This window comes from Chlamydotis macqueenii, chromosome 5 (genome assembly GCF_036417535.1).
Source record: "Chlamydotis macqueenii isolate bChlMac1 chromosome 5, bChlMac1.mat, whole genome shotgun sequence".
NCBI lineage: Eukaryota > Metazoa > Chordata > Aves > Otidiformes > Otididae > Chlamydotis > Chlamydotis macqueenii.
In genome coordinates this window covers 35,213,364-35,229,430 of record NC_141560.1, presented here as the reverse complement: position 1 = coordinate 35,229,430, position 16,067 = coordinate 35,213,364, and the positions used below count along the sequence as shown (strand labels likewise).

Sequence of the window (16,067 nt, the reverse complement as noted above, 5' to 3'; positions counted from 1 at the left end):
CTCTTCAATTTCAAAATATTCATTTTTTGTACTGTTCAGACAGAAGGGAAATGTTCCGATTTCTCAGCGGGTTCTGCTAGTGCGCATTTCTATGCTCCTGACAGATCTTAATGATGTGTGGAGGTCCGTATGTTTGGATGTTGAAGCTGAAACAAAACTTTCTACTAATGTGTGCTGGAATCACTTAAGAAATCTTACAAAGACTTGACTGGAAAATTATGAGGGCTTAGTCATTATATTCATTTATATGTGCTGTTCAGTCCCTTGCAGTATGCCTCTCTGCTGATGAAGGGTGCACTGAATGTAAACTACCATTTCAGAGAGAATACATTAACTAGAGTCTCAGATATGTTGCTATGGTGTGAAAAATATTTAGTTTTACTAGCAATCTTTGTTCATTTTGTTAAATGTATTCTTAGGAAACAATCTTAACAGAAATGTTTTTTAATTATTTATATAAAATGTTGGTACCCTTTGACAAAATAAGGAGCAAAAAAAAATTTTCTTTTAGATTAGTTGAAACTAATGTAGGCCTGAAAGTTCCTCTGCATGCCATCACATACTATAAAAGTTCAAAATGTTGTTAAACTTAAGAAACAAACAAAAGAACCCTCACAAATCTTAAATCTGAAAGACAAAGCCAGAATATTCAATCAAACTTGTGAGAATTCTCAAGATGTCTGATTCTCAGCTTCCATTAAATCCCCATTAGAACAGGTGAACTTTACAGGGTATTTTGTATGCCACTGAGTCAATTATTTAACTTTCCACAGCTTAGGACTTATCGCTAAAATGTTTTTCTATCTCATTTATACATGAGAGCTTGAGCATCTAAACAGATACATGTTTCTGTGCGTCACGAGGAAAATTTATTTCAAACAGAGAAACATCACACTGTTTAAAGTTTTACTTACTAGCTTCTAGCCTCTTAAATGGCTTTTTAAGAAAAATGAATTATTAATGAGTGAAGAAAATAATTGTGCATAGAAGCACATTTCTTCTTCTAAATTAGCTGAAAATAAATTCACAGAAGAGTAGCTATATAAGTGATTAATAGTTTAGAATGGTGTATTTAGTTTTATGTGTGCTAGCACTTCTTTGCATTAAATTGTTGACTTTTATTTCAGACAACAAAAACAAAGCTTGAGAATACAATACCACCACAATTAGGTCCTCTTCTATGGTTTTCTCAGGAAACCTCACACCCTGCTTCATGGCGTTTCCCTCTCTCTTTAATTTAAAGGCTTCTGTATCAGTCAGCCCAGCTCTGGATTTGTGTCTTGCTGTCATTGAGATGTGTGCTAATTATCACCGTGTGTCCAAAAATGCAAATAAAATACTGTCTCTGAAACTTTTCTGGGTCAGTAGCAGCATAACTGCTTGCAGTTGTCAAAATTCTTATACCATACTCAGAAGGAATCAAGATAAATCTCTTCCCTTCTTCTCCACATTTATTTAAAATTCTGTCTGAAAAGGAGCATTTACTTGTAAGGTTATAAATAAGCACAAGACCTGTAGATGGCACAAATATAATGGATTGTAATAAAGCTGACATTCTTATGTGCATTCCTGCAGTAAATATGTATCTAAGTTGTGTGTAATAACAAGAGAGCATAACCAAATCCAGCAACAGGGTCCAATGGGGAAACGTGCATCACCTCTCACTTTTTGTTTAACTTGGAAAGTTGTTTGCAAGTAAGAAAATGTAATAAAGCAAAAGCAAACAAACTAAACAAAAATCATAGCACTTGCTGAATAATTTAAATTTGTGCATCTTATCTGAAGTTAATTAGGTTCTTATTTGGGTATGTAGGCACAAGTATTGTAACAGGCTTCTGCACTGTAAAAAATCATGGACCCTCTCATACAGAAATTTGGGATTATTTAGTGCTACATTGAATTCATTCGCAGTATGATTTCAAATCCTATTTGAAACAGAAAAGGTAAGATTCTAAACCAGAATTTTCAAATACTAACACTTCCGTCAAAGCTAAGCCTGCATTATAGCAAGAAAATAAAATAGCAAGCTTGGCAGCATAACCTGCCAGGCTGTGAATAGACAAGAGGAGGGAGGGGGTTTAGCAGCTTGCACAGTGGCGTAACTCATGGGGGATAGTGTCAGTGACAGGTTTATAGGAATTCATGGTGTTGATACTTGGTTTCACTGTCAGGATGATTCCTGTAAATGCTACTGGTGGGTTCTGGTGAGTAAATGGTTAGTAATTTACTGTTATCAACATTAAACTATTTCTGGTTTTGCATTTACTTTAAAAATGGTGCTTAAAAATTCCAAATCCTGTCTGATTGACACTGAAATGCTCTTTACGTGAAAGTTTGTTTATGTGCAGTTATTCTTTTGACAGATTTACAAGTGTCTGTGGAGTTTTAAAAGAGTATTGCCCAATAGGCATTAAGTGAGAGACATTCTATTTTGTAAATATTTTCACTTATATTGGGGATTTTTGAAGAACTTTTTGAGCCAAATACTGCATTAAATCTGAAGACAGTGGCAAACTGATAATCAGCAGTTTCCAGCTTTGTTTTAATGTTTTGCTAATGGTTTCCATTTCTGTGGCCAAGATTTGCTGTGGGTGAAGCATGATGTACATCCAACAATTTGTAAGGACTTTCAAATACTATTGCACACTTGTATTTTCTTTTTTTGCAATAGCTCATTTAGAAATAAACAATTTTCGAAGTAGCGTATTACATTTAATTTCACTAACATACAGTGCATACCAAGAAAATGAACCAAAAGTTTATTACAGCAATGGAGAATTTGCATCTGTTTGACTTAAGCAATGCTGAAACAGGTTGTTTATTTTCTCAAATGTTTATTTTGGAATGAGATAACGAGAGAAGTGTCCGTGTGGTGTGCTAGCGGTCAGATTCCTCAGAATTTCAGAAAGAAATTTCTTCAGAAAGCAGCTTTTCAGAATCTATTTCAAAGAAGGAATTCCTTTGCCTCAGAGTCATTCTAATAAAAAACCTTGCTAAAATCATTTTCTTTGAAAATGGAAAGGGTTTCTGTTGTCGTGAATATGAGAACAAAATATGAAAAATTAATGAAATGTTCCCTCACAGATGCGATAGCATTTTTAGCAAAGAAAATCAGAGCAACTGGTGGAATAGGACTTTTCAGTTTAATTTTTTTAATATAATTTTTGGCATGATTTGATAATTTTTTTTAAGCAATTAACTTCAAGTATATTTTTGAGTAAACAAACAAAAGAACTTTTGTAACAGTCAATGAATGTTAGTAACCAGAAATCTTTATATTATGTTGTGTAGGACTCAGGAAGGTCGTAGAGTTGTATGGTAGCCTTTCACCAATATTAAAAATCTAAATTGATAAAGACCAGCTGGCTTTAATATGTAGAACTACAACTGCGGTTTTAATCAAAATGTTTGATTTAGCCCTGCCATGAAAATATTTTTCCTCTTCCACGTGTGTCTTTATTTGTATCTAATTTGTGATTCCTTTGAACACATCCACTGTTCTTTGCCATATCTGTCCCCAGGCAAATTTGATGATGTTTCAGACATCTTCAGCCTAAAATATACATCTGGTTGGTGGTCTTAGCCACCATTTTCTTATAGATATTGGACAAGGAATCATTATTCTGCATAGGACATTTCATTATTGAAGGGAAGACTGCGACTGGAGAGGTTTCAGCAGGAATACAGAATTTTTGAGACTGCAATTTCAGCTGATGTTCATGACAGCCTTCAGGCAGTGACTCCATACCTATCTGATACACCTTGTTTTTAATATTAGCAAGTAAATAAATTCAAGTTTTATTGAAATATTCCAGGGCAGTTGACTTCAAACAGAATTACTTAACCTTCAGTTGCCCAGGTACTTTTTTGTTTGTTTGTAGACCAAAAGTATAGGTTATTGAGAGAACTATAACCTCAATTCAAAGTCAATTAAAGGAGGATTAAGCAATATAAGGCAAATACATTGCATTTGTGATTAACAGATTTTCACTTCCTCACCCTTGTCCTTGATTCCTTTAGCTCAAAGCTAAAACTTTCTCAGAGCCCTTCAGACTATTTTGCCAGTTATCTGAAAGAGCTTCATGAAGTAAATGGATAGATTTTAGTTTTAGATGGATATCATCTAGATAAATATCATGAGAGAATCATCCAAAGGTCTCTTTTTAAGGCTTTCCAATAATGTAAATTCTTCAGAGTCTGCCAGCATTTACTTGACTTCTTTGTCTCTTTCAGTTTCATTGTTTCAAGATGACTTAAGCAATGCAAACTGGTATCTTAGCCCATTTCATCTCATCTCAAACTTCTAGAGTTTTAATCTGCACCCAGATTCACTTATTCTGTCTCATTTGCTCTCCTCTTCTGTGCCTTTCTTCTTACTCTTTCTCTCCTCTCATGACAAATGTTGATCTTGTTAAAGATGTTAGGATTCTTCTTAAGAATTCACTACCCAAATCAGCTTTTTCTCTGTACTCTGGTGCTTCTCCTTGTTCATATTTTCCTGTAGCTTTTGTCATCTGATTAAGGATAACGTTAGTCATCTTTATTAAAAAAAAAAAAAAATATTGAAGAGGTTTCATATGTGCTTTCTTTTTAATTTAGAAACAGTTCATCTTACTCTTGGTCATTCAAATATTTACATGGGACTTATCTGAGTAACCTTTCTAAATCTTGTGTTACTAAAGCTTGTAGGAAGCATCTGCAAAGCTTTCAGTACTTCAGGCAGTGTATTAGCAACAACACATGCTTGGGAAAATACCTTTCTAGAGTATGTTTAGATACTACTGTATCTACAAGCTTCTTATTATAATACATATTCATAGAAATCTACTTCCATATAGATTTATACAAATTTATTATAGAAGATTATTATAAAATAATTATTGATTTGCAATCATTGCAATCTTGCATGTCTGTAATAATCATGTTCATTCTGTAGTCAATGTGAACCAAATGCCTGAACATATGTGTACTTATACTTTTACATTTTTGTCATATTATGTTTGTCTAAACCAATTTCTAAATACTGTCTTATATAATTTTCTGTAGATCTTTTAAACATAAAAAACACAAACCTGTATCTGCTGCTTTGTTCAAACTTCAGTCAGAAACTTAGTCTCAGTTATTTTGCTACCTTTTCCTCTGTACAATTCTAATGTGTGCTGCTTCTTCCAAAGTAAAGTGTTACAATTTGCTTGAATAGCTGTAGAAATCTTCTAATTCTACAAACATAAGTGTTAAGTATACGTAAATGTCATTTAGTGTATAAGTCACAGAAAGTTCAAATTTTTAATGGTAAGAGGCATATATGATAAGAAAATAATCCTTAAAAGTCGTATAAACTTCCCTGATTTCTGATTTGTTTTTCTTGATATAATTTATTAAAGGCACATAACTGAGCAGCTAATAAAAGACTTTCTTTCCCAATCTGTTATGTTTAAATTAATGCTCCATTTTGTCTTCTATATGGCATACAAACAAATATCCATTAACTTTACTCTAAACAGTTTCAAAGGTCTGTCTTACACTACAGGTTGCAAGACTAGAGATTAAAGATAAACTTGAACTGTAGCCCAGGCCATTTTACATAAGCTCTTGAGCTCCCCAGTAATGTCATCATCCACAACCTGCGTGAGCTGTGGAGAGATGCTAAATTAAAACATACACTTAGGTGGGAACAGATATCTTTTCAGCATTTTTCTGTAAAAACAACTATCCAAATGTATTTTTTATCTCAATTAATTGAAATTATGTCTTTTCTAGTAAGTCCTAGTGGCACACAGCTAGTGGTACAATAAAATGTATGCATCTGTTTTCAACCTTCCATTGACTTTTTTCACTGCATTGCAAATTTACATTAACATGACATTTTAGTTACAAATTCTCAACTTCTGTTTCCACAGTTTTGTATTCATTTTTGCTGCAACAGGTTGACTTATAAAATGGTCGTAGCAATATAGCATGAATATGTTTGATGCAGCCAAACTGTAATTCTTGGGTTTAACTCCAAAATAAATTTCTATCTAAATTTAGCTTCTTGGGAATTAAGGGCTGTAAAAAAAATCTTATACTAGTTCATAAATTCAGTTCCTAATTGGAGGATAACTGCATTTTTATTTTAACAGTCTCATTTCATTATGAGGTGGAATGCAGAAATCTACAATGTTTACTAGAAGTTCCAGGAATGTTAAAATTCATTGGCAAATAACCTGGTGTTTTCAGAAATTGGCATGGCATCAGGTCTTAAAATAGCACATGGATTAAATAGTAAACAAATTGCAGTTAGATGTAAGTTAACTTTCTTACAGACTTCTACTCTTTAATATCGTGTCTTGGAATTTGAATACTGAAATAAAGCTGAATTCGTTCATCTGTATTAGGAAAAAATGGTAAAGTATAGGATGCCTGGCACTGATTCATTAAAATCAGTCCAGATACGAGGCATCCTCCACTCACCACAGAATCAAAGTTTAGAGCTTGAAATACCATCTAGAATTTGTGTGTGAGGCAGGCTGTGTTAGTCTCAGCACACAGCTGGAGTTTTAGGACAAAGTCGTTACTAAAGACAAATTCCACTCTTTACACATGTATAGAATTTTCTATTGGTATGCTAAGACTAGTATTAGAAATTTTTATTTTAATGTAAGTGCTGGATTCCTTACTGATTATTTATTTTCGTTTCCTCTAAAGTAAGGCTCAGTGATTAATTTAGATGTAGGCTTCTACAGTGTTGACATCTACTTCTGGTAGACTAATTCTGCCATAAATGTGTCTCAACTTCTTTTTATAGCCTCTGAGAAGCAGATGAAGTTAGTTTGCAGAGAATCTTCTGAAGAGCATCTCCAGCCCTTCAAGGAGAAATTAGAGGAATTCTTCCAGAAAGGTAACTACATTTAAATATATATATATATATACATTGGCAAATAGTTATACATAATGTAAGCTACATTAAATACCTGTTGCCTCTGAAAATTCCTACTATCTGATTATGTTCCTAGTGTGTCTAATATATGTTAAGAGTAACAGTTATGCAGATCTTGGACATCACTTATCAAAGATAATTGTTCCCTTGATCTCACCCATTTCCTATTGATTATTTTCTACTTAGTTCTTTATCAATATTTGTAGGCAAAATGAAAAAGATACTCATCATAGACGAAATTTGTCACAGGGAATATATAGCATCAAGCTTATAAAAGACTAGAATGACATATACCCTTCTAAAAGAAGTCCACATACATACATGAAGTAATGACATCTGTTATCAATAGCATGGGCTTATGAACTGGCTAATTCAGATTTAAAGATTTTGTCTTGTGTGAGACAGAAATAGGTGTAAGGAAGTGATTTACCAGGGTGCAGTCTGGAGACAACAGGGGTGAGATCCAAGGTACAGCTTGATCATCACTTCAAGACAACGTGGATGTGGGTTGCTGTTGTTGAAAAGGACATGCGTGCTTTCTCCTGTTTCCCAGACTGTTTATTCACAGTCACCTGCTTCTGCCAGCACCATTGTCTCTGCAGATGTGCAAAATAGATAAGGGAATAGATTCACCCCAAACACACACAGACACACACACTCCCCCAGGTTGTAGGAGTAGATAGTATTTGGATAAACAGAGTAAGTGCTCCGTTTCTGATGACTATATTAAGAATTGTTAAGAATTAAATATTACCAAAGGGCTAGTGTGTCTCACAGAAAGCATGAACAGTTTAACAATTTGCTGTTTGAGAAGTCAAGTGAACTATCTGAATCTACTAATCCAGGCAGAATGTTTACTTATTATTAGTGATTATTCAGATTATTGTAATAATTTATGAATTAGCTTAATTCTTTTTTTCTCAAGATTGTCCTAATGTCTTTTTAATAACTTTATTTCATGGGACTTTCTTATAAAATACTTTGATAAGTGAAAACAGGATGTTTTAAAAGTAGCAGTCCCTGTTCAATTGTACTGATAAGCAAACTAATATTCTTCTTCACCCTTCTCCCAGGCCACAGAGCTCAATGGATGTATTTATTTGGTATATTTTATCTTTTAGTTACAAGTGTATTTGAACAATTTTAAAGCTGCAAATTTTTTGCCACATAACTTAGAAAACAAAAGGATTATAATGAAAGTCTTTATGTCACTGCAGGACAGTTGTATTGTCTTTCCAACTTATTTAATTGGAAATTGTCACTTACAACTTAACGATAACATCATGATTGAGGTAGTACCATATATACTTCTGCAGAACCATTATGATCTCCAGCATGTTTCTTGATCTTGCTTGCCAAAGTATTGTAGCAGATCAGTGTAATTTTATCTTGTCTAGATTAATTGATTCATCGTACTGTATGAATTACCCTGCTAGAGCAGGTCAGAAATGAACAGTCTATTCTTTCCTCAGTACTGACCAGAAATGCATCAGAGCACAACAATCAAAATTATAGACTCAGGTATAGATCTGGACCATAATTCAGTTTTGCCCAGGTCTTGCCAAGACCCTAACCAAATGATGTCTTCCACAATCATATCACGGATTCTGTAATTCTTATTACACTCTGGATTGCTTGAGGGCTGTTATGGTTAGTCCAGTAGGCAGCTGAGCACCACACAGCGGCTCGCTCGCTCCCCCTTAGCAGAGTGAGAAGGAGAGTCGGAAGGGTAAGCAAGAGAAAGCTCAGGGATTGAGATAAAGATAATTTAATAGGGAAAGCAAAAACTGCATGCACAAGCAGAGCAAAATAATGAATTCATTCACTACTTCCCATCAGTAAGCAGGTGATCAGCCATTTCCAGGGAAGCAGAACTTCATCACACGTAATCACTATTTGGGAAGACAAGCAGTGTAACTCTGAACTCTCCTTCCTCCTTTCCCCAGATTTGTTGCTGAGCATGATGTCATGTGGTATGGGTTATCTCTTTGGTTGATTCAGCCAGCTGTCCTAGCTGTGGCCTCTCTCAACTTCTTCTGTACTCCCAGCCTACTTTCTGGGGATCAGGATTAGAAATAGATAAGGCCTTGATGCTGTGCAAGCAGTGTTCAGCAATAGCTAAAACATGAGTGTGTTATCAATACTGCTTTGGTCACAAATCCAATACACAGCACCACATGACTTGCTATGAAGAAAGTTAACTCCACCTAGAAAAAACAGCAGAAGGAATAGCAAATGCATGTCACCACAGCCCCCAGAAATAAAGGCAACACAGTACTGGTTTCTCCTGCAAAGCTGAGCTACGCTACTTTCTGATGAGTGGAATATGATGCAAATGCCCAACTGATCTTGGAAGAAAATTAGTTCTACTTTAGAGAAAATCACAATTTAATTGTGCATGATTATTTCAAACAGAGAAAAATATTCCTCCAAACATTTGCCCTGTTTATGCCTATCGATGGGGAAATTGAGATATATTTATCTTTGTCAGTGTAACAGAAAATTTTATCCTTTTATTTGTGAATAATATGTATATATTTTTAAAAAGAGAGGATACGGTCCTGCACAGTGTCCTGGGACAATGAGTTCTTTATATAAATTATTAAATTTATTGGACACTTTTTAGTGTTTCAGGTTTTTTATATCCTAAAAAGAGCAAAACCACAGAGATTACTTAATTGTTCACTTTTTTCTTATGTTCTCGTTCTCCTTTTGCTTTATAGTTTATGTTTTATGATATCTAATCGTACGTGTTTAATTTTGTCTAAATTAACTTCTCATTTTTGACATTTCTGTTTTCATCTACCTTTTTCTAAGATGAGTTGTCAGTAGGTTGTCAGATCCTGCAATTATTGATCCTGTTTCTCCTTCAGTCACCTGATTGATTTGAATCTTTATAATTGGTGGGTGGTACTCTCTGTGACATTAGAGTGGAAATCCTATAAAATTCTGCACTGAAGACAAGTAAAAATAGCACAGAAACCCTTCTTGATTTATGGTACTAGAATAGGCATTGGACAAATGTCAAGCTCAGAGGTTCAGTTTAGATAAGTGCCTGGAAACTCAGCTGCTTCTCTGAAATTAGGAGTTAAATGATAATACTGAGCATCCGTTAAGCATCTGCTTTCAGTTTTGTTTGTTTAAATAAGAGTTGTGGCTGGTTTAAGCAAATGTAAGAAAAAAATGTCTGTTATCTTTCTGCCAGCTCACAGCAAGTATCCAAAGCTCAGATGCTTTTCTGAAACTTCTGGCTTGAAAATAGGCCTGGAACTCATAGATATTCAGGTTTTTCTCACACGCACAATTTGCCATCATTTATAGTCAATGCTAAGTTGGAAATACTGTAAGAAAAAAAACCATATTGATTTGCTTAAACTGAACTGTTTACATTTCCTAATTACAATTAATAGCAATTAAATCTAATACTTGCAGTGTTGTACCAAAAAACACTGAGAGTGTTATGGAGACTGACATTCTAAAATGCTAGAGGGGATAAACTGTACTTCTGCTGATGTCAGAGCTGTTTTGTATAACTGGATGTAGTGTAGCCTAGTGCCTTCAACAGGGAAATAGGTGCCAGAAGCTTTAGGTTCCATTCCCAGTTTTAGCTGCTTGACATGTGATGCTAGAATAGTTGGTTAATCTCTTTTTCAGAGCGCACTTCACTTTTCTGGTACACAGAATGTTGAATAATGATTCTTGCTATTTTTTGTAGTGAAGGATAAGCTTTGTGAAGTACTTTGTGATTCTCACATGAAAGACAGCATGTGTAAACTGTGTGAATACTTCATTAGCTGTATTTGATATGCCTATGCTTTTTGAAAAGGAAGGACTTAGATTATTCTCAAAGTGGAAATAATCTTTAATAGATTTAATTATATAAGATGCAGCAAATTATATTAGGTTTACTATGATTTGGAGACCTAAGAATGACTATATATTAATATACACTTACTGTAATTCCAGTGAAATTACTGTGGGGTTTTTTTCCAAAATATGTTCATGATCTTTTCCATTTAAATTGTCATGATATGTAAAAAGAACTTTGAAATTATGAAATTAATGTTTGGTTTTGAATGCTCCTTAATTGATGAAATTTATGCTTAGAATTGATTAGAAGAAAACTCCTCTTTTAATATAAAGCTGTCTCACACAAAGAAAAATTAGAATTAGATGAATATGAGAAAGATGCAAAATACTCTATTTTGGAAAGGAGAAGAGAGTTTGTTTACTGCAGCTGTGAAGCTCACTAGAAGGGATGCTGGCCAGGAGCCATTGGTGTTAGTTTTTCACAACATTTTTTATTCTCCTTGTGCATTCTCTCAAGAATAATATAAACCAGAAAGTAAATGACATACAGGAGTAAGTGACTAGCCGTAATAAAATTTATTTCTTATTTTGCCGCTTGCATATTTCATATTGTTTGACCATTTTAATAAATGTGGAAATGCATAACACAGATTCATGCAGGATCCTGCAAAATCTGGTCCCAAATTCCCCTTCATTGGTTCCAGGTCAGAAAGTATGTAAAAACTTTAATCTGGGCTCGATTTCCTCCCTTATATACTGGAATGTGCAAATCAAAACATCTTTATGCTTCATAGCAGTTAGCATAGGAAGAGCATAGCTGTGTCTCCTCATTTGTCTAAGAATAAAGCGTCTTGATGATGAAGACTTTGCTATTAAAGGAATTCATTTATTTTACAGCAGAGTCTGGGAAGCAAGTAGTCTGATGTCAAGACAGGGCGGTTTCTGAAAATCATTAATAGTGGAAAGCCAAGCGATTTGGGAAAGGCACGTGGTACACTGAAGTGTCTAAGGTAACAAGCAAGATGGAGAGGGAGGGGTTTGTCAGATAGAGTAGATCTGTTGAGATTAATCCCATAGTAAGAGAAATTGTACTGTGTTTAGAATTCTAGCCTAGCACTTAGGAAACATTGGTTAATTTCATTGTTTCGCTACAACTGCTGTGTGTCTTATACTACATAAAAGATCAACACTGTCCAGTCACGGGACTGTGCAATAGAAAAACAGAATCATAGACCAAGCTCCTCACTACAGCATTACATCAGGAGGTAGTGCATTTTTCAGAAAAGGTTAGCAGCCACATGGAAAATGTCAGTAGATCTGATTTTTACTGCAGAATGAGTTCTTCTTAATAATTTTAGCCAGACTGCAGTAGCTTCCTGGGCTTGCATCCAGTCTATTGCGCTTTTTAGTGTGTTTCTGGTGCAGAACAGGAGCTTTGATCCACATTTCCGCATTTGCCTGTTGGAATGTATCATAGAGGATTGCTGAGGTAGTCCATGGGGAAAGAAAATAAGAAATAAATTCTGTTAAGGCTAGTCCCCTTCGCTTGTGTGTTAACTACTTTCTGTTTTATATTATTCTTGGGGGGATTATACCAAGCAATTAAGCAATTTCATGAAAAAACAGCATCCAAGTGTACGGGCCAGAAACTCCGATCAAAGCTGCAACGCTCTCCGCCGTGAGAACAGGGAGGATAAACTGGGGGACTTGTGTGATTCCATAACATACCTGGCTGCCTAAAAAGGCACAGAGCTACCTCCTGGCCTTTTCAAATGTGTGAATTAATTTCACATGAATTGTTTGATCTAGGTTACTGTAATTACCTAAAGAATTGTTAATTCCTTCTTCATGCATTTCTCTGTGCCTTCATGCCTCTCTCTCAGTTCCACCTTCATAACTTTACCTCCAGAAAAATAAATTTCTTCTGTTTAAATAACAAATTCTCATTGGATACTGTGATTCTGTGTTTTCTTACAAATTTGTTCAGCAGTAAGAAGATTAAATACTGATTCTTGATTTGGAATCACTGATTTTTGGATCACAGAGGTCTAAGCAAAACCTTGTTGAAGTATATTTGACTTCTTTTAACCAAATAATTGAAAGTCTAAATCATTTAGATCTTGATTTCAAGCTAGCATCCAGGAAGATATTTTTATTATTGTTTTCATTCCTAGTATCTCTACTCAAAAATTTTTATTATCACATTACTTGTTAGCATCTTAAATTTCTTTTCAACCAATTTTACTTGTTTCCATTTTCTTCCTCAACAATACATAAAATACCATCTTATAATAGCTTTCATATAAGAAATTTACACCACTACCTTTTCTTTAGCTATATTGTAGAATATTTCAGCTGGCAAACTTTCAGTTTCTTGCTGATTATTTCCCACTTGTTCCTGGCTGTGTAAACATGCCATCTTAAATGTTGTTCTTATGCTATAGATGCTCATATATGGTGATGTATTTTCTTCATCTAGTAGCACCTGTTGTATTAACCCAGGGAAAGCAACCTTCCTTTCTTAGTTTACAGCTCTATACATATTATGAGTGTAGGAGGATGATAGTATAGTTTCTTATATTACAGCAAAAAAAAAAGTCTTTCCACTCAAAACTCTACTACTTTTCAATGAAAGCAGTTGATGAAGTATAAAGCAGGATGCTAATGTCATTTGGCAGTAGTGAATCAGAAGTCAAGAATACTCCCAGACACTACTATCAGTACCATTTTCACAATACAATAATATTTCTTATTTCTCTCTTACTGTCAACAGGACACACCTGTATAAATTTTAATATAAAGATTAGGAAGAAATTTACATTGGCACTTATTTCTTTTAACAGTCTGGCAACATTATATTATTGTTTTTAAAACAGATAGAGAGATTTTGTTTTAAGTCATTCATAGCGGTTTGGTAGGGCTTTCCTGTCAAGACTTTCCAAGATCTCAGAAATCCCTGAGAAATATTTTAAATTCTTGCTTCTCTGCAATAAAAATACAGCTTTTTCTCCCCAAGAAGAGTATTAACAGAAAGAAAGGAAAATATTCTAAAACTACATATGAAACTAAGTCACATTCTTGTCTTTCCACTAGTGTTGTACTCTTCTACCTCAGTCCAGGTATCGGATTATGGTACTTGTGTTCTGTTCGATTTGTCAAGCTCTTGAACATTTTAATCCTGAATAAGTGAAGCAAAAAAAAATCAAGAATAATTTTCAAGAGCATTGAAAATACAGTGTGTAGACAACAGCAGAAGGGCAATAGCACTTACAAGGATTTTAGAGTTGCCCTGATTTTCTGTTACCTGCAATAATGAAGCTTCTTCCGTCAACCAAAAAACCATCTCTCTGTAAAGATAACCAGGTCTACCAGACATCAGACTCTCTTGCAGATTCTCTGACTATCCAGTCTCCATATCAAATAGTGATTCTTCTTTTTGTGAATAAGCTGTACAAATATGAAGACTTTTAACTTCAAAGCCTTATTTTCTGTTCTACTTATCATAACTCTTTTTTTCCCCTTCATTTGTTTTCACTGAGATGTTTTATTATCTCTGCCACACATATGCAATTCTCACATTAAACAGTGTGGGAGGATATTTATGTCCAGTGTCAAACATGAAAAATATGTCATACTTCCTTGCAGTGATAATGTTTGCTTAAAACTTTTTATCCTTCCCAGCAATGACATTACAGACCACGCAAAGTTTGTGTTTAGATGTGGAACGCTGTTTTATATGCCAGCAGCAGAATTACTTTAATCTTTCAAACTGTTTGTGACAGTCATAACTGTTTTCATCACTCAAAGATCGTTGTATTTAAACAGATGAAAGAGTGATTTACATAAATTGGCATGAGTCTGCAAAGCACAGAACCTTATTGCTGTGAGATTGTATAGTTAGACAATAGCCTCAGTCCATAAGACACCAAATAAGGTGTCCTGGAATGTGATTGCATCCATATGCCTCTAACTAATGCAATATTGACAGTGAGCTGATTGAAAGAACAAGAATTTGCTCTGAAATGAATGTTTCCTCCTACACTACCAGAAGAATTATCAGCATCAAAGTCCTGAAAATTGGTGTTAATTAAAACAATTACTTTTTAGGAAGCTTTCAATTGATTATTTTTGAGACAGATATACATCACATTGCTATAATCAGTTCCAGTATATCATGATCTAGTATAAAATTTGGAGGGTTACACTCCCTTAGAATGTGTAATATGAATGTAATTTAGAAGGACTTGTAATTAAAAATGCAATGTCATCCTCTTTTAGAAGACAAGGAAAGAATCTCTTAGAGACAACAGTTTCTTCTAGCTTCCTTTCAATTTGACTGTTACACTGAATTACCATGACTGCTGCAGAGTCACTGACATTTCATGGTAGAGAAGAATTTCCTATTAATAGCAACTGAGTGATGTAATGAATGTGAGTTTGATAACCTTGGTTTAATTTTTAAAAAAATGTATATGATAGTTTTAAAATCTATACCTAGAATTACTGATACCTGTAGCAGAACCACTATCAGCTGTCTGGAGTGTAACATTCTCTTTAAATTCTCATTGAAGCCCTTATTTTCTCTTCAATTCCACTGGATTTCTTCCAGTGCCTGTATCAGGATTGTAGGTAAACAGAACCGTAGGTTATATATGTTGGTTTTTCACTTGTATCCTATTAGCCTATTCTTTTAGTCCAGCTGCTTTCTTCTTCTTTACTGTATTCTTGTGAATTTCCCGCATTATTTCCTATTTATCTACTTATCTTCTTGTGTTGTTATTTTCTGTACTGCAGTTAATGCCACTAGCGTGCACTTTATCTGGATTTGCTCTGCTAGTTACATCCTTGTCTTACCCTATTTGTGCTCATATTCAAAGTCAATGAACTAATAATTTTAAATCCCTGTCAAAGCTTTCCTTGGCAGGAAATCAGGATGCTCGCTGATTAATTACTTTAGATTATATATCCTATGAGCAAGTGCTTTCAGATATGGAAGCTATTACTGCAAGGGGAGAGCACAGTCAATTGGAAAGGATTGGATAGAATAGATTAATGCACTTAATAAATAATGAAAGGCCCAAACATGCTTGCTCTCAAAATACTTCAATACCTACTATCACATTGATCACTCTCCCCTTATGTTTGTCCCCTGTACTGTCTAGTTTCACATCATAGTCTTTGGATTAAGCTTGGAAATACCCTTCACTGCTGCCATAATATAAACCAGTTATGACAATAACATGCTTAATCTGGCGTGCATTTATGTACAACTTCTCTGGAGACTTTCGTAAGTTTGCTATGTTGATTGTTTTTCTCAGTTATGTTTTGTACCTGTGCA

The 16,067-nt window shown here is 34.5% G+C and overlaps 1 protein-coding gene across 4 annotated transcripts in view; it reads left to right on the top strand.

Moving 5' to 3' along the window:
• The window catches only part of FMN1 (formin 1), a 178,999-nt gene that overhangs the window by 136,838 nt on the left and 26,094 nt on the right, over positions 1-16,067 (top strand). For all 4 annotated transcript variants that reach the window (XM_086748668.1, XM_086748667.1, XM_086748670.1 and 1 more), the window contains one exon: positions 6,788-6,880. In XM_086748668.1, the coding sequence (XP_086604794.1) occupies positions 6,788-6,880 (93 nt within the window). The remainder of the gene's footprint in view (positions 1-6,787; positions 6,881-16,067) is intronic.